Consider the following 27,405-nt stretch of genomic DNA (forward strand, 5'->3'; position numbering starts at 1 on the left):
TCCTCTTACCATCATTCTTTATTTGAAAAGATGAAAAGGGAAAAAAAGATGGGTCTTTCCATCAATTTTAACTGATAGGATAATTTCTGCAGAATAAGATAAAAATGACAATCTCTTCAGATCCATCAACCAAAGGGATAAGATCTAAAACAACTGTAAGTTTATGAAGACTATTTCAGCTCCCAAAGCAAAAGAGCAATTTTATCTTTTACTTAAAAACAAAGTATTTTAAAAATGACTACACTGGAATGGAATTACACCACTGTAAGTATTAAACCAACTCCTAAAAATGAAAATTGGTAAGTAAAGGGAAAGAATTAAGTATTTATCCTGCCTTTCACATACAAGAGAACTATGGTGCATTCCTGGTTGATGAGAGAAAACTTTTTTTTATAGAACAGTAGTTAATCTTGCAGAAAACATGGTATTATTAGAAAAACCACCATTCTCCAGGCTTCAACATAATACAACTATTAAGTAAAAAGTTGTTTCAGAAATGAAGCCAAGTGACTTCAGCCAGTTGAGTGTCTGACCCTTGATTTCAGCTCAGGTCATGATCCCAGGGTCATGGGATCGAGCCCCTTGTTGGGCTCTATGCTGAGCATGGAGTCTGCTTGAGATTCTCTCTCTCTCTCTCTCTCTCTCTCTGCCCCTCTCCCCCACTCACGTTCTCTTGCCCTCTCTAAAATAAAAAATAAATAGATAAAAAGAAATGAAGCCAAAATAATGCTCTGCAGATTACTTGCTAATCTCCATAAGAAAAACCTATCTCCAATATGTAGATATTTTGAGGGTCTACTAACATAGCCATGTGATCAACATAGTATCATATTATATATTTTGCAGGATACATTTTTGAGATAATTGGAAACTTTAAATTATGGCTTGGATATTAGATAACATAATGTGTTAACTTTCAAAACTACAATATAATATCTGGCTATATGGGAAAAGGTCATTATTCTTAGGAAATCATGATTAATTTGTAGTGGGTAAGTTGTCATTACATGCGTAACTTACATTCAAATGATTCAACAAAATACATATATTTATGTACATCTATTATACATACATGGGTATACAAGTACATATACGTAAGTATACACATACCTATACATATGTATATTTATTTATTATGCACAGAAATGTGAACACCTATTTAATCAAGGTAGTGATACATGGGTCATTACTATACTATCTTTTAAATCTATTTTTATGTCTGAAACTTTATATAACAAAAAGTTTGAAGAAAAAAATGAAAAGTAGTAGGACGTTCCACATTACTATAACATCTCTCCTAATCAAATGCTTTAAGAATAAATAGAAAAACAAAACCACTACCAAAACACAGGGAAAAATACAAGCAAATACTTTATAATACGCTTGTATGTGAAAGTGAAAAAGAAATTTTAAATTACAAGGAAAGTGCCACTTACATTCATTAATATGTAGTCCGGAATACTGAAGTTCCTGGCTTAATTATAATACAGAAATTAATGCACCTCAATAGCACAGTTTACCTACTGCTGATATTCAATTACCTCTTTACTGAGAGCAAAACTAATGCTTGGTGGGTTTCTAAATTTTTATTTATTTTTTTAAATGTTTATTTATTTATTTATTTTTCTTTTTTTTTTTTTTTTAATTTTTTTTTTTCAACGTTTTTTATTTATTTTTGGGACAGAGAGAGACAGAGCATGAACGGGGGAGGGGCAGAGAGAGAGGGAGACACAGAATCGGAAACAGGCTCCAGGCTCCGAGCCATCAGCCCAGAGCCTGACGCGGGGCTCGAACTCACGGACCGCGAGATCGTGACCCGGCTGAAGTCGGACGCTTAACCGACTGCGCCATCCAGGCGCCCCAAAATGTTTATTTATTTTTGAGAGACAGAGTGTGAGCAGGGAAGGGAAAGAGAGAGAGGGAGACACAGAACTCAAAGAGGGCTTCAGGCTCTGAGCTGTCAGCACAGAGCCTGATGCAGGTCTCAAACTCATGAACTGCAAGATCATGACCTGGGCCAAATTTGGATGTTTAACTGACTGAGCCACCTAGGCCCCCCCACCTAAATTTTTATTTTAAATTCACTCACTCAAGAACCACTTACTGAAGTCTACTTACTTTTCTGATACACATTGACACATTATGAAAAGTCAGATTCCATATTTCATATTTTCCATTTCCAAAAAAAAAAAAAAAAACTTGTTGAAATCCCATGACATAAATGGAAAGAAAAAGGACATACCACTTGTATTAAATGCCATACAGCACACTGGTTTCTCATGAGCAGGAAAGTGGGCCACGATACCATCACTGTCAGAATCCTCGCTCACAAGCACCTTCACAGAAAGAAAGAAGGAAAATGGAAATTAAACTTTACTCACCAATTACTGAGCGTGAAGATATACACAGCTACACTACAATATCCCTGACCAAAAGTATGCATGATTGCTTCCACTATACTGGAAGATTATTGTCACTGTAAGGTGAGAATGCCACTTTAGGAATGAGGAAAAGATACAATATACTCCAGAAGATCAATCATATAAACTCTAAAAACAGTTGATGGGCTTTACTGTAGATGACAGAGACAAAAATTTCTTGAAGTAGAGGTTCAGAAAAAAAACAAAAAGCATAAAATCAGCTTTGTAGAGCTTCATCCAAAGACAGGAACATACAATTCTTATTATGTTATGACCTACTGGAAAATGTTTGCTTACAACTAGATCATTACTGGATCATGATATTCAGACATAAATAATTTAATTTGAAGTAAATCAGGAACTAATCCTAAACGGGCAAAGTTAATTTTTCTTTTAGTATGAAAAACTTTACAAAGGTATACTTTACATACCATAAAAGTCACCTATTTCATGTTTACAATTCAATGATTTTATATAGTACTGTAACCATTACAGCAATCCATTATATAGAAATGTCTGCTTTGTCATCCTTTACTATCCTAATGCTTTAATTTTCTTGCTTATTGCTGACTCAAACCTACAATTCAGTAAAGCTACTGATATATCAAATTTTTTGTGCATAGATCTTTATTACCATCTTAACAATTTTTAAATGTTCGGTTCATTAAGTATACTCACATTGTTGTGTAACAAATTTCTAGGACTTTTCCATCTCGCAACACTGAAACTCTACCCACTAAACTCTGATTCTTCTTCTTCCCTCCCCCCAGCCATTGATAACCACTTTTCCACTTTCTGTTTTTATGATTTTGACTATTTTAGAGAGTCAAAATAACTGGAAGAATATAGTTTTTACACTTTTGTGATGGCTTTACTTCCCTTACCAAAATGTCCTCAAGGTTTGTCAATGTTGTAATATGTCACAATATTTCCTTCTATTTCAAGGCTGCATAATATTATAGTATGTATATACCAGATTTTTCTTTATCCATTCACCTAGTGGTAGATATATGAATTGCTTCCATATCCTCGCTACTGTGAATATGCTGCAATGAACGAGGGTGTGTAAATAGTGCTTCCAGATCCTGCTTTGAATTCTTATGCATACAAACCTAGAACTCAGATTGCTGATCATATGATAATTTCATTTTTAACTTTTTGAGGATCAATTTTTTTTATCTTTTCAAAGAACCAATTTTGGATTTTCCCCAATATTTCACTATTTACTATTTTGTTGACTTATGTTCATATATTTAGTATTTACTTCATTTGTTGTTTGGTTATAATTTGCTCTTGTTTTTCAGATTAGAAAATGGGGAAAGTGAAGATTATTAATTTCAGACTGTTTTTCCTTCCTACTATAAGCATTTAAAGCTATAAATTTCCCTCTCTGTAAAAGAATAGCTGTACTTCATAAATTCTGATATGCTCACTTTTTATTTTTATTCCATTCCAAATATTTTCTAATATCCTTGGGATTCCTTCTCCCACCCATGAGCTATTGATAGGTGTGTTTTATTTCCAAATATTTGGAGATTTCCATAATTTCATTGTTATTTTTTAAGTTTATTTATTTATTTTAAATATGAAATTTATTGTCAAATTGGTTTCTATACAATACGCAGCACTCATCCCAACAGGTGCCCTCCTCAATACCCATCACCCACCCTCCCCTCCCTCCCACCCCCCATCAACCCTCAGTTTGTTCTCAGTTTTTTTTTTAATATATGAAATTTATTGTCAAATTGGTTTCCATACAACACCCAGTGCTCATCCCAAAAGGAGCCCTCCTCAATACCCATCACCCACCCTCCCCTCCCTCCCACCCCCCATCAACCCTCAGTTTGTTCTCAGTTTTTAACAGTCTCTTATGCTTTGGCTCTCTCCCACTCTAACCTCTTTTTTTTTTTTTTTTCCTTCCCCTCCCCCATGGGTTTCTGTTATGTTTCTCAGGATCCACATAAGAGTGAAACCATATGGTATCTGTCTTTCTCTGTATGGCTTATTTCACTTAGCATCACACTCTCCAGTTGCATCCACGTTGCTACAAAGGGCCATATTTCATTCTTTCTCATTGCCACGTAGTATTCCATTGTATATATAAACCACAATTTCTTTATCCATTTGTCAGTTGATGGACATTTAGGCTCTTTCCATAATTTGGCTATTGTTGAGAGTGCTGCCATAAACATTGGGGTACAAGTGCCCCTATGCATCAGCACTCCTATATCCCTTGGGTAAATTCCTAGCAGTGCTATTGCGGGGCCATAGGGTAGATCTATTTTTAATTCTTTGAGGAACCTCCACACTATTTTCCAGAGCAGCTGCACCAGTTTGCATTCCCACCAACAGTGCAAGAAGGTTCCCGTTTCTCCACAACCTCGCCAGCATCTATAATCTGATTTGTTCATTTTAGCCACTCTGACTGGCGTGAGGTGATATCTGAGTGTGGTTTTGACTTGTATTTCCCTGATGAGGAGCAACGTTGAGCATGTTTTCATGTGCCTTGTGGCCATCTGGATGTCTTCCTTAGAGAAGTGTCTATTCATGTTTTCTGCCCATTTCTCCACTGGATTATTTGTTTTTTGGGTGTGGAGTTTGGTGAGCTCTTTATAGATTTTGTACTAGCCCTTTGTCCGATGTCTGTACATTGATTTTGTACCTTGCGACTTTGCTTAATTCATGTATCAGTTCTAGCAGACTTTTGGTGGAGTCTGTCAGGTTTTCCATGTATAGTATGATGTCATCTGCAAAAAGTGAAAGCTTGACTTCATCTTTGCCAATTTTGATGCCTTTGATTTCCTTTTGTTGTCTGATTGCTGATGCTAGCACTTCCAACACTGTGTTAAACAACAGCGGTGAGAGTGGACTTCCCTGTCGTGTTCCTGATCTCAGGGGGAAAGCTCTCAGTTTTTCCCCATTGAGGATGATATTAGCTGTGGGCTTTTCATAAATGGCTTTTATGATGTTTAAGTATGCTCCTTCTATCCTGACTTTATCAAGGGTTTTTATTAAGAAAGTACGTCATCAGCACTAACCCAGCCCTACAGGAGATCCTAAGGGGGATTCTGTGAGTGAAATGTTGCAAGGACCACAAAGCACCAGACATCACTACCAGCATGAAATCTACAGACATCACAGTGGCTCTAAACACATATCTTTCCATAACAACACCAAATGTAAATGGACTAAATGCGCCAACCAAAAGACATAGGGTATCAGAATGGATAAAAAAACAAGACCCATCTATTTGCTGTCTACAAGAGACTCATTTTAGATCTGAGGACATCTTCAGATTGAAAGTGAGGGGATGGAGAACTATCTATCATGTTACTGAAGTCAAAAGAAAGCTGGAGTAGCCACACTTATATCAGACAAACTAGACTCTAAATTAAAGGCTGTAACAAGAGATGAAGAAGGGAATTATACAGTAACTACAGGGTCTATCCATCAGGAAGAGCTAACAATTATAAACGCCTATGTGCCGAATATGGGAGCCCCCAAATATATAAAAAAATTAATCACAAACATAAGTACCCTTATTGATAAGAATGTGGTAATTGCGGGGGAACTTAATACTCCACTTACAACAATGGGTAGATCAGATCATCTAGACACAGGATCAATAAAGAAACAAGTGCCCTGAATGATACATTGGATCAGATGAACTTGACAGATATATTCAGAACTCTGCAACCCAAAGCAACAGAATATACTTTCTTCTTGAATGCACATGGAACATTCTCCAAGATAGATCACATACTGGGTCACAAAATAGCCCTTCATAAGTATAAAAGAATTGAGATCATACCATGCACACTTTCAGACCACAATGCTATGAAACTTGAAATCAACCACAGGAAAAAGTCTGGAAAACCTCCAAAAGCATGGAGGTTAAAGAACACCCTACTAAAGAATGAATGGGTCAACCAGACAATTAGAGAAGAAATTTTAAAATATATGGAAACAAAGGAAGATGAACATACAACAATCCAAACGCTTTGGGATGCAGCGAAGGCAGTCCTGAGAGGAAAATACATTGCAATCCAGGCCCATCTCAAGAAACAAGAAAAATCCCAAATACAAAATCTAACGGCACACCTAAAGGAAATAGAAGCAGAACAGCAAAGACACCCCAAACCCAGCAGAAGAAGAGAAATAATAAAGATCAGAGCAGAAATAAACAATATAGAATCAAAAAAAAAAAAACAAACTATAGAGCAGATCAACGAAACCAAGAGTTGGTTTTTTGAAAAAATAAACAAAATTGATAAACCTCTAGCCAGGCTTCTCAAAAAGAAAAGGGAGATGACCCAAATAGTTAAAATCATGAATGAAAATGGAATGATTACAACCAATCCCTCAGAGATACAAGCAATTATCAGGGAATATTATGAAAAATTATATGTCAACAAACTGGACAACCTAGAAGAAATGGACAAATTCCTAAGCACCCACACACTTCCAAACCTCAAACAGGAAGAAAGAGAAAACTTGAACAGACCCATAACCAGTAAAGAAATTGAATCAGTTATCAAAAATCTCTGAACAGGGGTGCCTGGGTGGCTCAGTCGGTTAAGCGTCCGACTTCGGCTCAGGTCATGATCTCACGGTCTGTGAGTTCGAGCCCCACGTCAGGCTCTGTGCTGACAGCTCAGAGCTTGGAGCCTATTTCAGATTCTGTGTCTCCCTCTCTCTCTGCCCCTCCCCTGTTCACGCTCTGTCTGTCTCAAAAATAAATAAACGTTAAAAAAAAAATTTTTTTTTTTTAAATCTCCGAACAAATAAGAGTCCAGGGCCAGATGGCTTCCCTGGGGAATTCTACCAGACATTTAAAGCAGAGATAATACCTATCCTTCTCAAGCTGTTCCAAAAATAGAAAGGGAAGGAAAACTTCCAGACTCATTCTATGAAGCCACATTACTTTGATTCCTAAACCAGACAGAGACCCAGCAAAAAAAGAGAACTACAGGCCAATATCCCTGATAAATATGGATGCAAAAATTCTCAATAAGATACTAGCAAATAGAATTCAGCAGCATATAAAAAGAATTATTCTCCATGATCAAGTGGGGTTCATTCCTGGGATGCAGGGCTGGTTCAACCTTCACAAATCAATCAATGTGATACATCACATTAGTAAAAGAAAAGAGGATCCTGTCAATCGATGCAGAAAAAGCATTTGACAAAATTAAGTTTATTTATTTTTGAGGGGGAGAGAGCACAGTAGGTAAGCGCAGGAGGGGCAGAGAGAGAGGGAGAGAGAGAGTCCCCATTAGCCAGCACAGAGTCCGATGTGTGGGGCTTGATCTCACCTACCATGAGATTATGACCTGAGCTGAAATCAAGAGCTGGACACTCAACTGATGGAGCCACTGGGGCGTCCCATTCTGTTATTGATTTCCATAGTTCTCAGGAAACATACTTCTCATAATTTTAATACTTTTAAAGCTATTTATATATTTTTTTGCCCAACCATAAGGTCTATCTTGGAAAACATTCCAGATGTTCTTGAAAATAATGCAAATTCTAGTCAGTTAAGTGTCTTACTTTTGATTTTGGCTGGGGTCGCCCGGTTCATGGGTTCGAGCCCCATGTCAGGGCTCTGACAGCGCAGAGCCTGCTTGGTCAGTTAAGTGTCTCTCTCTCTCTCTCTTTCTCGCTCTTTTGCTTTCTTGCTCTCTCAAAATAAATAAATAAACTTTTAAAAACATTTAAAGAAAAAGAATGCAAATTCTACGGGTTTGGAGGTGTTACACCGTGCTGGTTGGTAATGTTCTAAATCCTCACAAATTTTGTCTAGTTTTTCCTATCAATTATTGAGAGCACAGTATTTAAATCTCATGCTGTAAATGTTAGTTAGCTATAATTTCTCCTTTCAATCTGTCAGATTTTGCCTAATGTTTGTTGGGAAATGCTGTAGCTGTTTACACATTAATAGTTGCTTTATCTACCTATTACATCGGCCCTCTTATTATTATGAAATATCTTTTTCTCTGGCAATATTTCCTGACAAAGTATTTCTGTCTGATATTAATATAGCCATTCCAGTCCTATTATGGTTACTGTTTATGTGGTACGTTTCCTCAATCCTTTTACTTCAGCCAATTATGTCTTTGAATCTGAATGATTCTGGTCTGATAATCAATGTCTTTTAACTTGAGTCCATTTATAGTTAATATAATTATACACATAATTGGACTTAGGTTTGCCATTTTGCTATTTACTTTGTCTCAGGTGTTGTACCTCTGATCCTCTTCTTTTGTGTTATTTTCAATATTACTATTTTAATTCCTCTGTTAATTTTGGGAGGTTAATTTCTTAGTGGATGCTGTATAGGTAACAAGGTGCTATACAGATTACAAGATTGTCAGTTAATTGCAAAAATTATAGCTCCTTGCTCCAATATAGCTGCACTCCCTCCCCATTCCTTTGTGCTACAGTTGTCATATATATTATCAGCTGAGAAACATTATAGTTATTCCCTAAAACAATCGTTTTAAACTACCTTTTAAAGAAATTAAGGGAAGAAAAAGGTAAGTATTTATACACTTCATTTCTTCAAATGTTTTTCTGCCCCTTTCTCACCTCTCTTTCTGAGATCCCAGTTACACATATGTTGGTACACTTGATGTTGTCCCAAAGGTCTCTGAGGCTCTGCTTATACTTCACCAGCATTTTTTTCTCCTGTTCTTCAAATTGGCCCCCATCTGAATTGCGATCTCAGGCCAGTGGAGCTACACATTTTCCCTTACTCATCATCCACCAAGTGAAAATACTGTTGGGCTTGGGTTTTAACATACTACTCCAAATCAAGTAAATCCCCTGTCTAGAAGGGAAAAGGCTTGTTTACATGGCCCACTCTGCACTGGTTAAACTAATCACACTCACCAAGCTCCAGGCAGATGTGAATGAGAGCAGCCTCATGCAAAAAGGCCATTTTCTCCTACAACTATTATCCAAGCTCTAAAGTCTTTACACACTTATCATTTCATTCTTAGTTTTGGCCAATTTCTGGAGTCCCCAGATAGTTATTTTTGAAAATTCTTTCTAGTAATGTATTCATTTTCTGGAGACAGGATCTACTTATGTACCTCTTCAGCATAACTGATAGTCATCCCCAATCATCAGTAAATTTATACATTCAAATCACCCATTTTAAATACATAAGTGGATAATGCTTAGTAAATCCATACAATTGTGTAACCATCACCACATTCTCCATTTAGATTTCTTCCACCATCCCCAAAATGTCTTCATATTAACTTTACAGTAGATTTCCAACCCTAAGCCCCAGGCAATCCCTATGTATATTTTATCTCTTTTGCCTTTTCTAAAAATTTTGAAAATGTTTCATATAAATAGAATCATGCAATTTGCCTTCTACTTTCTTTCACTTACATAATTTTTATAGGTCAGCCATGTTGTTTCAGGTATCATTCATTTCTTTACATTGCTAAACTGTTATCCACTGTATGAAAATACCACAACATGTGGGTTCACCCACCAGTTCTTGGCAATTTGGATTATTTCTAGTCAATTGTTACAATGCATAGGCAGCTATGAATATCTATGTGCACGTATTTTTGTGAATATGTTTTTATTTCTCTTGGGGAGATACCTAGAAGTGAATCTGGTCAGTCATATGGCAAACATATGGTGAACTTTTAAAGAAACTAACAAATTGTTTTCCAAAATAGCTACATCATTTTATATTTCCATCAGTAAAGCATGAGGTTTCCAATTTTTCTACAACCTTTCCAACACTTTGTATTGTACATCTTTTGTAATTATGGGCAATCTACTAGAAGCAGAAATCAGAATGATGGTCACCAGGGACTGTGGGGACAGGGGTTTGGGGAGTTACTGTTTACTATTTAATGAATCCAGATGATGAAAAAGTTCTAGAAATAGATAACAGTGATGGTTATTGTGATAACCATGGATATTGTGATGTGCCATTGTGATGGCACAACATTGTAAATACACTTATGCACTGAATTGTAAACTTAAAAAATGGTTACATGTCAATGTTTATGTTATGCATATTTTATCACAATGGGGGTGGGGGGAACATGCATTATAAGTTATTCTCTTTTTAGTTGTTTGATTGACTTTCAAAGTATTAAGTGAGAAGAACAAGAAAACGAAGTCTTATAGTAGTAGTATCTGGGAAAGTGTGTTAAACTACACTTGTTAAATATTTACTAAAGGTTTGTTTTGGGATATATATGGTATATTCACACAATTGTAGAACCATCACCACAACCAAATTCAGAACATTTTCATCACCAAAGGAAAACCCATAATTATTAACAGTCACCCCACATTTCTCCATTCCTTCCAAACTCCCAGCCCTGGGAAACTATAATCTATTTTCTCTTTCTATTGCTTTGCTTATTCTAGACATTTCATATAAATGGAATCATGCAACATACACTCTTTTGAGACTGGCTTCTTTCACAAAGTATAATATTTTCAAGACTCACCCACATTATAACATGAAACAGTGCTTCATTTCTTTTTATTGCTGAAGAATATTACATTGTAAGTGCATATCACATTTGATTTATCCATCTACTAATCAGTTGAGGTACACTGGAGTTGCTCCTAGTTTTTGGCTCTTGCAAATAATGCTGCTATGAACATACAATTATGTGAATATATATTTTCATTTCTTTTGAGTATTCCTAGAAGATAAATTGCTAAGTCATTTGGTAACTCTTTTCCAAAGCATTTGCACAATTTTACATTCCCACCAGCAGTGTATGAGGGTTCTCATTTGTTTTTATTGGCCATTGGTAAATCTTTTTCAGAAAAATATTTATTCATATCTTTGTTCAATTTAAAATTAGATTATCTATCTCTTTATTTAGTTGTAGTTCTTTCTATATTCTGGATAGCAGTCCATTATAAAAAATATAATTTCCAAATATTTTCTCCCCTTTAGTGGGTTGTCTTTAAACTTTTCAGATACAGTGATATGTAGTACAAAATTGTAACATTTTTATGAAACTCAATTTACTTCCCCACAAATATTTCTCATAAATATGTTGATCATAACATGAGATGTTATCATTTTTGCTTCAACCAAATTTAACTTACGAAAATCGATATATTATATACGCTTCTATTTTTACCTCTTCCACTGTTCTCTATTTCTGAAGTTACAAGCCTTCTTCTGTTATAATTTCTTTAGAAAACTTCCCTTAGACATTCTCTAAGAGTAGATCTGCAGGGTGCATGGGTGGCTTAGCCGGTTAAGCATCTAACTCTTGGTTTCAGCTCAGGTCATGATCTCACAGTTCCCAAGATTAAGCCCCACGTCAGGCTCTACACTGGAAGTGCAAAGCTTGCTTGGGATTCTCTCTCTCCCCCTCTCTCTGCCCCTGACCTGCTCCTGTACATGTGCTCTCTCTCTCTCTCTCAAACAAATAAAAATTAAAAAAAATAGGAGTGCCTGAGTGGCTCAGACAGTTAAGCGTCCAACTTCGGCTCACATCATGATCTCATGGTTCACGAGTTCAAGCCCCATGTCAGGTTCTGTCCTGACAGCTCAGAGCCTGAAGCCTGTTTCAGATTCTGAGTCTCCTCTCTGCCCCTCCCTACTTATGTGCTCTCTTGCTCACTCGCTCTTTCTCTCTCCCACCCTCTCCCTCTCAAAAATAAATAAGCATTAAAAAATAGATAAATAAATAAATAGATCTGCTAGTGATTAATTTAGCTTTCCTTTTATAAGAATGTCTTTATATTCCCTTCATTCCTGAAAGGTATTTTCATTAGATGTGGAATTCAGGTTTAACAATTCATTTATTTCACTATTTTAAAGATGTTCTAACACTGCTTTCATCATCCATGGATTCTGATGAGAAAACTGCCACCTATCATACATTACTGGAAGGAATATAAACCAGTTCAGCCCCTCTGCAAAAACAGTTGGGCAGTTTCTGACAAAACTAAATACGCACTTATAAAATTTATCAATCATACTCTGTGGCATTTAATATAGAGACCTGAAAACTCTACAGAAATCACACAAAAACCTTTACCTAGATGTTCATAGCAGCTTTATTAATAACAGCAAAATGCTAGAAACAACTCAAATGTCTTCCAGTGAGTGAACGGTTGCACAAATAGACACAGCTACTCACAGGAATACAACAGAGAGATAATAAAGACTTAATTACACACAACAAATGAACTTCAAGGATATCATATTTAGTCTAAAAGTTAACTTTAAAATGTAATATACTATATGATTTCTCTTATATCCACTCTATAAATCACAAAATTATAGAGATAGAGAACATATAATAGTTTTCAGGAGAAAAGGAAGGGGTAGGTTGAAGGATAAGTCTGAATACAAAAAAATGTATGTGTTGAATAGTCTTATATCTTAATGGTGTTGTTGATTATGTGAATCTATGCAGGGAATAAAAGTTATAGAACTATATACACCCAGGAACATACAAATAAATTCAGGTAAAACAAATAGTGAGAGCTGAGTAAAGTCTGTGCCATATTTTTTTACAGATTTTATTTTTAAGTAATCTCCACACCCAACACGGGGCTTGAACTAACAGTTCTGAGTTCAAGAACTGCACGCCCCACTGACTGAGCCAGCCAGGCATCCTAGGTCTATAGCATATGAACAGTATTGATATTTGTCAACTTGATATTGGTTTTAATATTTTCTTACAGCTATGTAAGATGTCGCTATTCAAGGGAAGTTGGAGGAATCTGGGTAAAGATCACATGAATACATTTCTGCAACTTAATGTGACTCTACAATTATTTCAAAATTAGAAGTTAAAACGTAGAATACACTGCTTTTGAATTTCCCTCATTGAATTGTCACAGGCGACAAATGGTATCTCAGTGTAAATTTGTCTTTCTCTTATAACAAGTGAAGTCATGGATATAGATTATACAGCATTTTATATACAGATCTTCCTCAACTTACAAAGAGGTTACATCGCAATAAATCCATCGTGAGTTGAACACATCTTAAGTCAAAAATGCATTTAATACACCTAACCTACCAAACATCATCCTTAGCTTACCCTACCTTAAACATGCTCAGAACACTCACATTAGCCTACAGTTGGACAAAATCATCTAACACAAAGCCTATTTTATAGCAAAATGCTGGATATCTCATGTAACTTATTGAATACTATGCCAAAAGCGAGAAACACAATGGCTATCTGAGTACAGAACAGGTGTAAGTGTATCAGTTGTTTACCCTCACGATCATGAGGCTGACTCAGAGCTGCAGTTGGTTGTTGCTATCCAGAATCACAAGAGAGTATTATACCACATATCACTGGGCTAGGGAAAGTTCAAAATTCAAAATTCCAAGTATGGTTTCTACTGAATTCCTATCACTTTCATATCATCATAAAGTTGAAAAATCATTAACTCAAGACATTTTAAGTCAGAGACAATCTGTATGTTTTATTTTTTTCTGTGAAATATTTGTGTTTTGTCTACTTTTCTATTTTAACTCAATCTTACAAGATTCCCTTTCCTTTCATACACTATAATCTTATATCTCCGTCTCCAATACAATTAGTACTGAGTACTCTATTTGATGGTACCAATACAGAAGGCGTCTAGTAAAAAGGCACATTAATCTTGGTGCACAGTAAAGCCTGATACCATTACATAAGACTTTTTGAAGCTTCTCTTTATGAGTTTCACAAACATAACAACCAGATACTTTTGGAAGGATCTTCTCCATTGCCTTATCACTTCGCCTAAAACATCAAATTAATAATATAAAATACATCCCAACAATTATCCTAAGATATGTACCCATTTAATTAAACAGGCTGAACTTCTTAAGTATACATTAATAATAACTTGACTATATTAAAATTAATCAAAGTACTTTAATTGATACAAGGTGGATAAGCTTTTGCCATGTGAACAAAAAGATAGATAAAACACTTCAGGAACCAGTAAATTATTATGAATAACACTTGTACCCAGAGAAAGAAACAGCTCAAGTTTAGGTCATCATTCTGGAGCATTTTCCTTTGATTAGGGACTTTGCCACACTGCTAACTTCAATTATATAAATGTGTAAAGGCAAATTATATCACTTAGCTTATCTTAGCCACAAAATGCTTTTAAATAAAACAAGTAACACAGATTAAAAAATGGACACAAAGTCAATCAAATCCACTCTTCCTTAATGCAGTTACCACGCAATGATCCCGTCAACATAAAATCAAATCAATCAATTTAGCATTAGAAAGATGGTGAATCAAATTTTATACATTGCCACTGTAAACATGAAAATGTCTTTATTAAAGGCTCAATGGATTTAAACAGAAAAAGTGGACATAATGTCAGCTTTAGATGGAAAAGGAAAAACATTACAGCTAAGGTCAAACATCAGTCGGAAAGGGCTAGAGGTGATAAATCTAGGACAATAACCCATGAAGTCTTTTTAATACAATCCAGCATAACCTAAAAACAGCTCTGTACTCCAACTGAACTATGTATCAGAGACAAAAATGTCTTCTTAACAAAAAACAGATTCACAGTAATAAAAAAAAAAAAAAGGAGGATAGTATTATAGTCAGGAAATCTTGTTGCTTTAAAAAATAGTTATAATTCTTTCAAAATGCACATAGTAACTTACCATTTACTGAATATCAATTTATTTCCTCCCTTATAAAAACAATTTTTAAATCAAATAAAAATTCAGAATGTTATAAGTGGGAATGAAAAGAGATTATGAGCTCAACAAATAATAGAAAAGATAATATTTTTCAGGTTGAGTAACACTTTTTAACTTCTTTTAACTTTTAAAGTTAACATTTCTATAATTCTTATTTCCTAATAAACAACTTTACTTGTTTCAAGTGTTAATAATTCATTTACCAAAGAAAAGTGAACTTTTGCAACTCCACAATCTACAGTTCATTTCCATATTTAAAATCTGAGAATTGCACTTTAAAGTTATAAAAAGTTAATAAAGAATGGGGGGGGCATATTTGGAAACATAAGGCCACTATTTAATATGCCATTAATTAGAATTATATAATTATGTAAAATTTTTCTTTTTACATGTTTCTACACTTAAATATAATAAAATAAATTGAGTTATACCTCTATTTCATCAAAATTCATGAGATAACATTTTCTACTTTTAAATGACCACAATCCATCTGTCAACAAACGTTAGATGTTTAACAGACTTATGCTCACCAAACTAGACAATGTTCAGGAGGATTGTTACTACTCAGTAAAATGTGTGTGGCCTTGGAGGTAAATTGATTAAGAATCAAAGGACATAAGAAAATATTTTTTACTTTAACACTCATTAAACACTAGGGTTTAAATATTTAATTCCAATTAAGAAAGAAAATTAACATCTGTCTGTATCTATCAACGAGCTAATTAACACAACTTAAAAAAAATTCATTACAAGTCAACTGAAAAGTTTGCTAGCACTTCATTAAAAAGAGTTTTAAACAAGAATACAGGCCTGCACTCTAACATGTTTGGTGAACCATAAAGTTAACATGGGGGAGGTGGAGATTGATTATTATTCAGATTTCAAATAAAATACAATAGCTAAATTCAGTAATCTAGAACTTCAAATTTTTTTTGGCTTTTAATTGCAGTAGTCTATGTTTTTTAGAAATGCGAATTGATCTTACTGTAGGAACTAGTACATGAGTATTGAGTCAAAGCTAATCTTTTATCAGGTATCGAATCACCATTTAAACTGAAAACATATTTCCTTAAAAAAAAAAATGCAGTATTTAGGTTTAATACTTTAAAGACTCACATAGCTCCCAGACATTATATTCTGAAAAAAGAATTAAATATATATTCTATATAAAATTAAAATAATTTCTATTTCATAAATGTTGATCTACTCCTATCCTATTCTAGTAATCAATTTTAGATTGGATTTTTTTTTGTAGCAATGATCACAAACTATTAGAATTTTAAAATTACCTTCCGTTCAAAATGTATTTTTTAACGTTTATTTATTTTGAGAAAGTGAGAACACGAGCAGGGGAGGGGCAGAGACAGAGGGAAAGAGAGAGAATCCCAAGTAGGCTCCACGCCACCAGCCCAGAGCCCGACGTGGGGCTCGAACACCCGAACCATGAGATCATTACCTTAGCCTAAATCAAGAGTCAGACACTTAACCAACTGAGACACCCAGTCACCCCCAGAGATGTATTTTAAAATTCAAGACTATGATACAAAAGAAAAAGATTTTATGAATACATGGGGGAAGAAAACAAAACCCAACTGGTTTCTTACCAGCCAGATTTACACTATGTAATTTATTTTTCCATGTTTTTTGTAATAATTAGATTTTTATAATCTAAATGTTTCTGCATTATCTGAAGACACAGGATTACAACATATGTATGTAGATAAGCATTACCATGTATGTATCTTAACATATACTTTGAGACTTTATGTATTTCTCACATTTATAAATGTCTATAATAAAACTTGATATTATTTACAGTATTGTCACTTGTAACTATCATAATTAATCAATAATTTATTTAATTCCCTCCAAAATATGGAAGGTCCTATTGATTGCTTCTATCAGCAAGCCTCTGCCTTAAAGATCAATTATTAATCTTCCAATTTAGGTTATATCAAGTGTCATCTTTATTATTTTTTTAAAGTTGATTTATTTATTTAGAGAGAGACAAGACAGGGCAAGTGGGGGAAGGACAGAGACAGAGGGAAACAGAACCTCAAGTAGGCTCTGCACTGTTAGCACAGAGCCCAAAGCAGGGTTCAAACTCACAAAACCATGAGATCATGACCTTAGCCAAAACCAAGAGTCAGACACTTAACTGACTAAGCCACCCAGACACCCCACAGGTATTATTTTTACATTACTTGCATTGGAAGTTCTTACCTGGCCCTCTCCAACGGTTTCAGTGTCAATTACTGTGATAATGCCTGGAACCAGAGGACTCCGCCTTGAATTACTATGGAGGGCAACGTCATCTTCTGTCACACCTGAAGGCAGCGTGCCTGTCAGCTGAGTCACTACTTTCCCGACCATTGTCAGACCAGTTTTCAATGTCTATGCAATGAAATATAAAATATATGACTTCACATCAGTATTTGAATTCTAAACAGAAATATGCATTTGGCTCATTCTCCTACCTTTTCAATTCCCTATTGTCTTACAAACCTATATGTAGCAGTGAACTGTCACAAAAATTCAGTCTGACTTTTCATACAATCTTAAATTTTAGTTAGAAAATCAGTATTAGTTTGAGTAAATGGTATCAGTAGAATCCCCAAAATCAGCATAGTGAGAATAAAGCCACAAGTAAATGATTAAAGAACTTTGTTTCACATAAGGGAACAATTATACATATATATGTGTATATACATATACATATATGTATGTATACTTACATATAGATATATAGTATATATTTACATATATATTTTTTAATGTTTATTTATTTTTGAGAGAGAGAGAAAGGGGGTGTGGGGGAGTGTCAGAGAGAAAGACAGAGACACAGAATCCAAAATAGGCTCCAGGCTCCGAGCTGTAAGCACAGAGCCCGATGTGGGGCTTGAACTCACAAACCATGAGATTGTGACCTGAGCTGAAGTCAAACGCTTAACCAACTGAGCCACTCAGGCACCCCAGGAACAATTATATCTTTCTAAAAAAATATTTCTTTTTTCTCCTGTCTTTAATGCCTATAACAAGGGCAAAATTCCGTTCTTTTTTATGGCTGAGTAATATTTCTATTTATTTATTTATTTGTATTTGTTTGTGTTTGTTTGTTTTAATGTATCTTCTTTATCCATTCATCAGTCAACGGACACCTGGGCTATTATTGATAATGCTGCTATGAACATCAGGGTGCATGTGTCCCTTTGAATCAGTATTTTTGTATCCATTGGGTAAATACCTAGTAGTGTAATTGCTGGATCGTAGGGTAGTTCTATTTTTTAACTTTTTGAGGAATCTCCATACCTTTTTTCTAGAGTGGTTGTACCAGTTTGCATTCTCACCAACAGTGTAAGAGGGTTCCCTTCTCTCCATATCCTCACCAACATCTATGGTTATTTTTTGAAATATTATAAATCTAATTTTCAATCTATTTTTTAGCATGAAAAAGACTGAACACTGGTAGAATGCCTATGTGAAAAATGTTATGCTTCCAAATTAAATCTATAATATGCTGTTATATAATATTGCACAACAAGATTAGGCATGTAGACACTCATTCCTATGTCACAGCCACACATCACAGGTGGGCCAGACAAGAGCCCCATGCACTCATGCCACAGCCACAGCTCCTCCACAGGAGGTGGGCAGCCATGTACAGCTCACATAGGAGACACCCCTTGAGCATCTGGCACTGGGTGGCCAGGAAGGATAAATGCTTGAGTCCCACAGGATACTTCAAGGCCACTCATTCAAGATTGGTATAGAGGTAGCTGATTTGCCTAATACATAGAAACAAACACAGAAAGACAAGATAAGAAGACAGAGGAATATGTTCCAAACAAAGAACAAAACCCCAGAAAAAGACCTTAATAAAATGAGATAAGCAACAGAGTTCAAATAAATGGCCATAAAGATGCTCACCAAACTCAGAGGAATGAATTAACACAGTGTGAACTTCAACAAAAGGAGTGAAAACATTAAAAAGTATCAAACAGAAGCTACAGAGCTGAAAATATAATAAGTGAACTGAAAAATACACTAGAGAGGTTCAACAATAGACTAGATGAAGCAGATCAGTGAGCTGGAAGACAAAACAATGGAACTCACCCAGACAAAGGAGCAAAAAGAGAAAGAATTAAAATAAACATATATGTATTAAAAAAAAAAAAAAAACTTGGGAATACTTCAAGCAGAAAAACATTCACATTAGATGGTTCCCAGAAGAGAAGAGAGAAAGGGCCAGAAAAAAAGTTTTAAAAACTAATAGCTGAAGACTTCCCTAATCTGGTGAAGGAAATAGACATACAAGTGGGAACCCCAAAGAGTTCCATACCAAGACACATTATAATTAAAATGGTAAAAGTTAAAGGGAGAATCTTAAAAGTATCAAGATAAATACACACAAGGAAACCGCATACGGCTATCAAGATTTTTTTGCAGAAACTTTGCAGGCCAGAAGAGAGTGGCACAACATATTCAAAGTGCTAAAAGGAAAAAACTTCCAACCAAGAATTCTCTACCTAGCAAAGTTATCACTCATAATTGAAGGGGAAATTAAGAGTTTTCCAGATAAGCAAAAACTAAAGGAGTTCATCATTGCTAAAGTGGCCTTACGAGAAATGTTAATGGGATTTCTTTTAAGTTGAAAAGAAATACTTAATATTTAGTATTTAATCACAAGGAAACATACAAAAGTAAAACTCTCATTGGAAAATATAAATATATTGTAAAGATAGTGGATTAATCACTTATAAAACAAGTACAAAGGCTAAAAGAGAATAGTAGTAAAACTAATTAAAACTACAATTAGTTAAGGGATACATAAAATAAAAAGATGTAAAACATGACATTAACTTTACCCTGATACCAAAACCAAACAAGGACACTACAACAAAGGAAAATTACAGGCCAATATTACTGATGAACATAGATGCAAAAGTCCTTAACAAAATATTAGCAAACCAAATTCAACAACACATTAAAAGGATCATACACCATGATCAAGTAGGAATTATTCCAGAGAAGCTAGAATGGTTCAATATCCACGAATCAATGTGGTACACCACATTAACAAAATGAAGGACAGAAATCATAAGATCATTTCAATAGGTGCAGAAAAAACATTTGAAAAAATTCAACCTCCATTTATGATAAAAACTCTCAACAAAGTGGGTATGAAGGATACATGCCTCAACATAGTAAAGGTTTTATATGATAAACCCATAGCTAGTATCATACTTAATACTGAAAAACTGGAAGATTGTCCTCTAAGATTGGGAACAAGATAAGACAAGAATGTTCACTTTCTCCACTTTTATTCAATACAGCATTGGAGCCTAGTCACAGTAATAAGGCAAGAAAAATAAATAAAAGGCATCCAATCAGAAAAGAAGTAGTAAAATCATTACTATGTGCAAATACATAGAAAACCTCCATCAAAAAACTGTTAAAACGAATAAACAAAGTCAGTAAAGTTGCAGAATACAAAATCAATATACATAAATCTGTGATGTTTCTATATACTAATAATAAGCTATTGTAAAAAAGAAATTAAGAAAGCAATGTCATTTACAATTGCATCAAAAGAATAAAATACCTATGAATAAATTTAACCAGGGAGCGAAAGACCTGTACACTGAGAACTATAAGGCACTAATGAAAGAAAATGAAGAAGACACAAATAAAAGGAAAGATATTCCATGCCCATGGATTGAAGAATTAACACTGTTAAAATGTCCATACCACCACTGCAATCTATAGATTCAGTGTAATTCCTACCAAAATTCCAGAGGCATTTTTCACAGAATTAGAACAAATAATTCTAAAATTTGCATGGTACCATAAAAGACCCAGAATAGCCAATCTTTTTTTTCCAATATATGAAATTTATTGTCAAATTGGTTTCCATACAACACCCAGTGCTCATCCCAAAAGGTGCCCTCCTCAATACCCATCCCCCACCCTCCCCTCCCTCCCACCCCCCATCAACCCTCAGTTTGTTCTCAGTTTTTAACAGTCTCTTATGCTTTTAGCCAAAGCAATCTTGAGAAAAAAAGAACAAAGCTGAAATCATGGTCCCTGATTTCAAACTATTCTATAAACTTATAGTAATCAGAACAGTATGGTACTGGCATAAAAAAGACAAATATATCAATGGAACAAAATTGATAGCTGAGAAATAACTACCCAAATATACAATTAATTTACAACAAAGAAGCCAAGAACATACAATGGAGAAAGGACAGTCCCTTCAATAAATAGTTCCAGAAAAATCGGACAGTTATGTAATAGAATTAAACTAGACTACTCTCTTATACCATACACAAAAATTAACTCAAAATGAATTAAAGAATTAAATGTAAGACCAACCTAAAACCACAAAGTTCCTATAAGAAAACATAGGCGGTAAGCTCACAAACATCAATCTTAGAGATGTGTTTGTGGATCTGACTCCAAAGGCAAGGGAAACAAATGCAAAAATAAACCAATGGGACTGTATCAAACCAAAAAGCATCTTCTGCATAGCACAGGAAAACAACATCAAAATTAAAATGTTTAATGGGAGAAAATATTTGCAAATCATACATCTGATACAGGGTTAATATCCAAAATATATAAACAACTCCTAGAACTCAACAATAGCAACAATAAGAAAAAAAAATGGGCAGAATATCTGAAGAGACATTTTTCCAAAGAAGACATAGATGGCCAACAGATATGAAAAGATGTTCAACATCACTAATCAACGGGGAAATAAAAATCAAAACCACAATGAGATATCACTTCACACCTGTCAGAATGACTATTATCAAAAAGACAAGAAATAACAAGTGTTAGAGAGAATGTGGAGTAAAGGGAACCCTTATATGTTGTTGGTGGGAATGTACACTGGTGCAGCCACTACAAAAATTAGCATTAAGATTCCTCAGAAAATTAAGAATAGACCTGCCATATGATCCAGCTATTCTACTTATGAGTATTTATACAAAGAATATGAAAATACTGATTCAAAAAGATATATAAACCTCTATGTTCATATGTTCATTGCAGCATTATTTATAATAGCCAAGATATGGAAACAACCTAAGTGTGTCCACTGATAGATAAATGGATAAAGAGGGTGTGTGTGTGTGTGTGTGTGTGTGTCTGACACTTGCACACACACACACACAAATACTACTTAGCCATATGGAAGAATGAAATACTGCCATTTGTGACAACACAGATGGAGCTTGAGGGTATTATGCTAAGTGAAATAAGTCAGACAGAGAAAGACAAATGCCATTTGATATCATTCATAAGTGGAATCTAAGAAACAAACAGAAGAATATAAAAACAAACTCACAGATACAGAGAACAGATTGATTACCAGAGGGGAAGGGGGTTGGGAGGTAAGCAAATTGGGTGAAGGCAGTCAATTCGATGGTGATGAATGGCGACTTTTGGTGGTGATCACTTTATAGTGCATACGTATGTCAATTATAATGTACATGTAAAAGTCTATGCTATATACCAATTTTACCTCAATTAAAAAAAATATTTGGCACGTAGAAATACAGTCTCCATCCAAGATACCAATTACTAGATGAATAAAACATCATAAAAGATTAGCTAAGAAGGTTATTTTCTCTCTGGTAACAGAAAACAATTCAATGTAATACTCCTAATATACTACTTCAATTAAAGACAACTTAAGATGTTTTATAATTACATTTTAGTTCCATTTCATTTGAAGCAAATAGATAAACTAATTCATGTGAGTATTTTTCTTTTATGTGAATCTTATTATCTGATTACTTTAACAATAATGTTAAAGTAACAACAGGTTTTTGTGGGATGTTTTTGTCTAAAAGAGAAAAAAAAAAACAAAAAGAAAAGCATGCAACTCATAAATAGTGAAAAAAGATCTAACCAGTAGAGTCAAAATAAGTAATGTAGATTACATGGATATATCAAAATTTACGTGTAATACAGACATTCAGAAATAATTTTCTTCCAATTCCAATTGTGAGAAAGTTTTTATTAAAATATTGCAAATTAACCTTTAATGAAGTGACTCTCTTTTCAGAATAATCAAAGAAATATGCTCACCTATACTCTGATATATACTATAGCTAAATTTTAAAATGAAAATTATTAATATACATAATATTTCAAATAGTTTTATAAATGGTAGGCAAAGAAGGTAATTTATAAAGGCCTAAACGTGATTTAAGCAACAATTAGATTGGAATTAAGATAAGGAAATCTATTTTCCAAGGAAATTTTTCATTAAAACACCATATAACACTAGTAATATATGTATCATTTTACTGTAACTATGTTCTGTGGAAACTTAACTGTGAACTTGTCAAGGCTCTTAACATAAATGATCTGTACAGATTTCCTACAACACCTCAGGTTTATAGAACAGAAAACTGAGACCACAGTAGATGCAAAACAGCATCTCAAACAGCTAACCAATGACAAAGCCGGAATTCAATAATAGAACTGTCTATCTCCAAAGCCTGATTTTAACCACCAACCAGTACTGCTTTGTAATCTATTCCTGTTACTACTTGTGATCTCACACTTCATGAATTCAGAACACAGACGAATTCTGGGGAGGTGGGGGGAATGAAGACCATAATAGTGTGTCCTAATAAATACTTAAATAAAATGACCATCAAAGCCATTTGCTGAACTTGAGCAAAAAGATGTAACTTACAGCTGACTGAAACCAAGAAAAGGCCACAAATCAATTGTAACTCCTTTGTTTAGCACTAAAAACTCAAGCTGCAGTGATTATAAAACACATTAGCGTTCCTCAATTAGCAGCCAAACATTTGTTTCAATAATTCACAAGAAATGACTTACACAAAGTCTGTTAGTGTTGTCAAGAAAGCCTCTGAAGGACCAACAAAATCAGGCGCCACAGTGTATTGATGTCAAAGCTGGCTAGGAAGCCTGATTAACCTCTAAGATGCCTCAGCTGCTATACTTACTCCATTAATGCTAATGGAGATGCTCCCACTTAAACAGAGCTATCCCTTTATCAAAGGAATGTGCCTTTCAGGTTTCAAGCCTTTGGTTGTATATCCTCCCAACTTGCCCTTGAGCCTATTATTTCATGCTTTGATACCAATGAATAGGAATAAAACTAAAATAACTGGAGCACACAGAAAGTGGGAAGAAATGTACCAAAGAAACCATAAGATAAAAGGAAAAGTCAATACAAGAGAACTAGGAAAAAACTCCAGGAAGGGGGAAAACAGAGTAGTATATTTCACAAAGCCTCATAACACATGAAGAGTTACTGATAATTCACACACACACACACACACACACACACACACACACACACAACTTAACAACAACCAGTGGGGTCATCTTATTAGTGGATAAAATCTAAACCCAAGACTTAACAGTCATCAAATCTGCACTTTTATAGTAAGTGACAAGATAGTACTATCTATTATAGTTCATTAACTTTCAAAATAAGGTATAATGCAGGGGATGAGAGAGGGGTACTGGAAGTTTTCTGCATCAATAAAGACCTTTGCTTCTAGAAGAAATTTGTTTCCATGTTACACCCAAACACATTGTCCAGAAGAAATATATAATGTTATTTAATAGTGTCTATATACCATATTTAAATATCTAAATCACCTCAGAGTAGTCTTTTCATTACATTTTAGTCAAAAGAGTGTATACATACCTGATAATTTCCTCAACATACCAAAAAAGGATGAAGACTCAGTAAAAATTAGGACTAAAAAAAATCTAATTTGGCCAAATGGAGATATTAACTTACACTGAGTGTCTTCACAGCCTGAGGTAGCTAAAAAGTTTACCATATTCCTGACTAACCTTAACAGGAGTATCCACAGAACCAAACTCTATCTCATAAGAGAGCTGAATGTAAGATTATAACAAATATGTCAGATAATCCACTCAGACCAAAAATTCAAATGAGCATGGTATTATTCTGTTGTGTGCAGACAGATTTGTCAAAGGGTCACTAGTCATCTTTAACCTTTCTCATGCCATATCAGCTGTCCACCCCTGTCCATTAGTGGTAATGGTGCTGCTCTCACAAAAGCTGTTAGTTGTCATTAAGAAGTTATCAGATAACCAGGGGGAAAAAAGAGGCATATTTACTAAATCAATTTACCACACTGGGGTTAAAACACATTAAAAGGAAAAATCAAATAGGTGGTAATATGTGGTAACTAGGAAATAATGGACCAAGATTTTACAAATGTATCAAAATAACCCAATTTGAACTATTTAAGTATTAAAATTTTCCCCTTAGCACTGCCACAGAGAATTCATCACCATTATATTCTTTATAAGGAAAGCCAAGTAAATTATTTGGAAAAACAGAAAAATCTAGAAGTAGAAAGATAAATTTTAACTACTATTTGAAAATCCAGAGAAACTGTAAAAACATTATTTCCTCTAAGGAGATCCAAGTACATATGCAATTAATATATTTTTGCTTACAAGTATCTGGTGAGACAAAAAATAAGAATAAAAATTTAAAAATTAATCCTTCTGTATAACAAAGTGGTTAACCTCTATGAAGTCATAAGCAGCTGTCATCAGCAAGAGAAAAATATTAATGATTAATCTTTCAGAAAAAGTGATTTGACAAGTGATCACTTTCAGAAAAAGTGATTTCACAAGTTCCTCAAAGTGAATATTTTAAGATTAGTATTTCAAGGAGCACATACTACATGGTTTTTTAAATGTTTTCCATGTTGTATCTCAAAAATTACCTTTTTTATCATTTCTAAGTAGATAAATAGGTAGGCATAAAATAAACAGAAATTTTATTTTCTATTTTCAATAATGGCAGGCTAGGTAAATCAGATCAATCCTACCAATGAAAGCAAGTAGGATAACCGAGGAGAATTTTTTTTTTTTAACTCTGCTTAAAGGTATTGAATATTTAACAAGATAGTAGAGAGCTTCTAGATCCAAATCCAAGAGAACAAGAAAATCCCACACATGTGAGTTGGGTATTTAGGCCTAGATGGATCTGATGATTCTAGAGGAGACTTCTAAGAGACTGAGTGGTGTTTTTGATGGACCTGTGGTACTAGGTGGTCATGTCCAAGGGGATCTATCTAATGAGTTTCCATGTTTTTGGTTGAGGCACAAAGGAACACAACAATAGAAATAATAGTTAATCTGTAGTAATCAGGCTCCCATAACTATTTCAGGTGAGCTTTAAATTCCTTAAGGAACTCAATCCCAGAAACTGGATTAGGAGGGTCCAAGACTAAGAGTGCCACAGAACTCTGGTATCTCAAATTCAAACTTGTTTCTACAGATTTTTAAAATAAATTCTAGCAAACAAGGAGTCAAGACATCATTAGTGAGAATCAGCAAAAATAGCAAACAATAAAAATACACCCAAAAAGAAGCCAGACATTGGAGTTATCAGAAAGACTTTATATTAACTATGTTTACTACATTTAAACAATTTAGTAATTTGAGAAAAAACTGAATTCTAGAGAACCAGAAATGATCACTATTTACTAAAAGACTTTATCAATGCATATATGTTTGATTTTATCAAACCCTTTTTGTGTATATATCAAGATAATCATGTAATTTTTCTCCTTTATTCTGTTCATGTACAAATTACATTCATTGATTTTGAGTAATAAACCAGCCTTATATTATGGAATTATCCCAACTGGATTGGGACACATTATCCTTACAACATATTTAATTTTTCTCTGCTAATATTTTGTTTAGGATTTTTCAGGATTTTTCATGTTCATGAGTAAGACAGGACTATAGTTTTCCTTTTTCACAATGCTCTTGTCAAGATTCAGTATCAAGGTCATCCTGCATCATAAAACAATATTAGGCATTATCTCTTATTCTATGGAAGAGTCTTTGTAATATTGCCATTGTTCATTCTTAAATGTGAGCATTCTCTGGAAAAGAATATCCTAGAATATCTTCTAGGCCTGAAGATATATACATGACATTGTTCTTTTCTTAGTAAACTTATATTCCCTCATACAGAAAAGTACAGGAATTATAAGTGTACATCATGATGAATTTTCATAAGTGAATATACTAATATAAATAGAAGTATAATACATAATGTAATGGTAACAAAGACTACTTAATTCTGATGTACCTACCATGGAAAACTGGAACTGCCTTATACCTCAGAAAGCTAATTTACCCACAAAGTTTCTTGTATCTAATATCTTACTAGAAGAAATTATCACTTAGGAGGCAAAATCATCTCAACTTTCCAATTTTCCTATATAAAATATCCAT

At 34.3% G+C, this 27,405-nt stretch overlaps 1 protein-coding gene across 1 annotated transcript in view; it reads right to left on the reverse strand.

Annotated features, from left to right (window-relative positions):
- BCAS3 (BCAS3 microtubule associated cell migration factor) overlaps nucleotides 1-27,405 on the reverse strand; it is a 606,893-nt gene that overhangs the window by 405,415 nt on the left and 174,073 nt on the right. Inside the window, exons 13-14 of the mRNA XM_019431027.2 lie at nucleotides 17,335-17,505; nucleotides 2,243-2,336 (exon numbers count right to left, since the gene is read on the reverse strand). Of these exons, the coding sequence (XP_019286572.2) occupies nucleotides 2,243-2,336; nucleotides 17,335-17,505 (265 nt within the window). The remainder of the gene's footprint in view (nucleotides 1-2,242; nucleotides 2,337-17,334; nucleotides 17,506-27,405) is intronic.

The sequence above is a fragment of the Panthera pardus genome, unplaced genomic scaffold (genome assembly GCF_024362965.1).
Source record: "Panthera pardus isolate Hobbes unplaced genomic scaffold, ASM2436296v1 HiC_scaffold_3, whole genome shotgun sequence".
In the NCBI taxonomy this organism is placed as follows: Eukaryota; Metazoa; Chordata; class Mammalia; order Carnivora; family Felidae; genus Panthera; species Panthera pardus.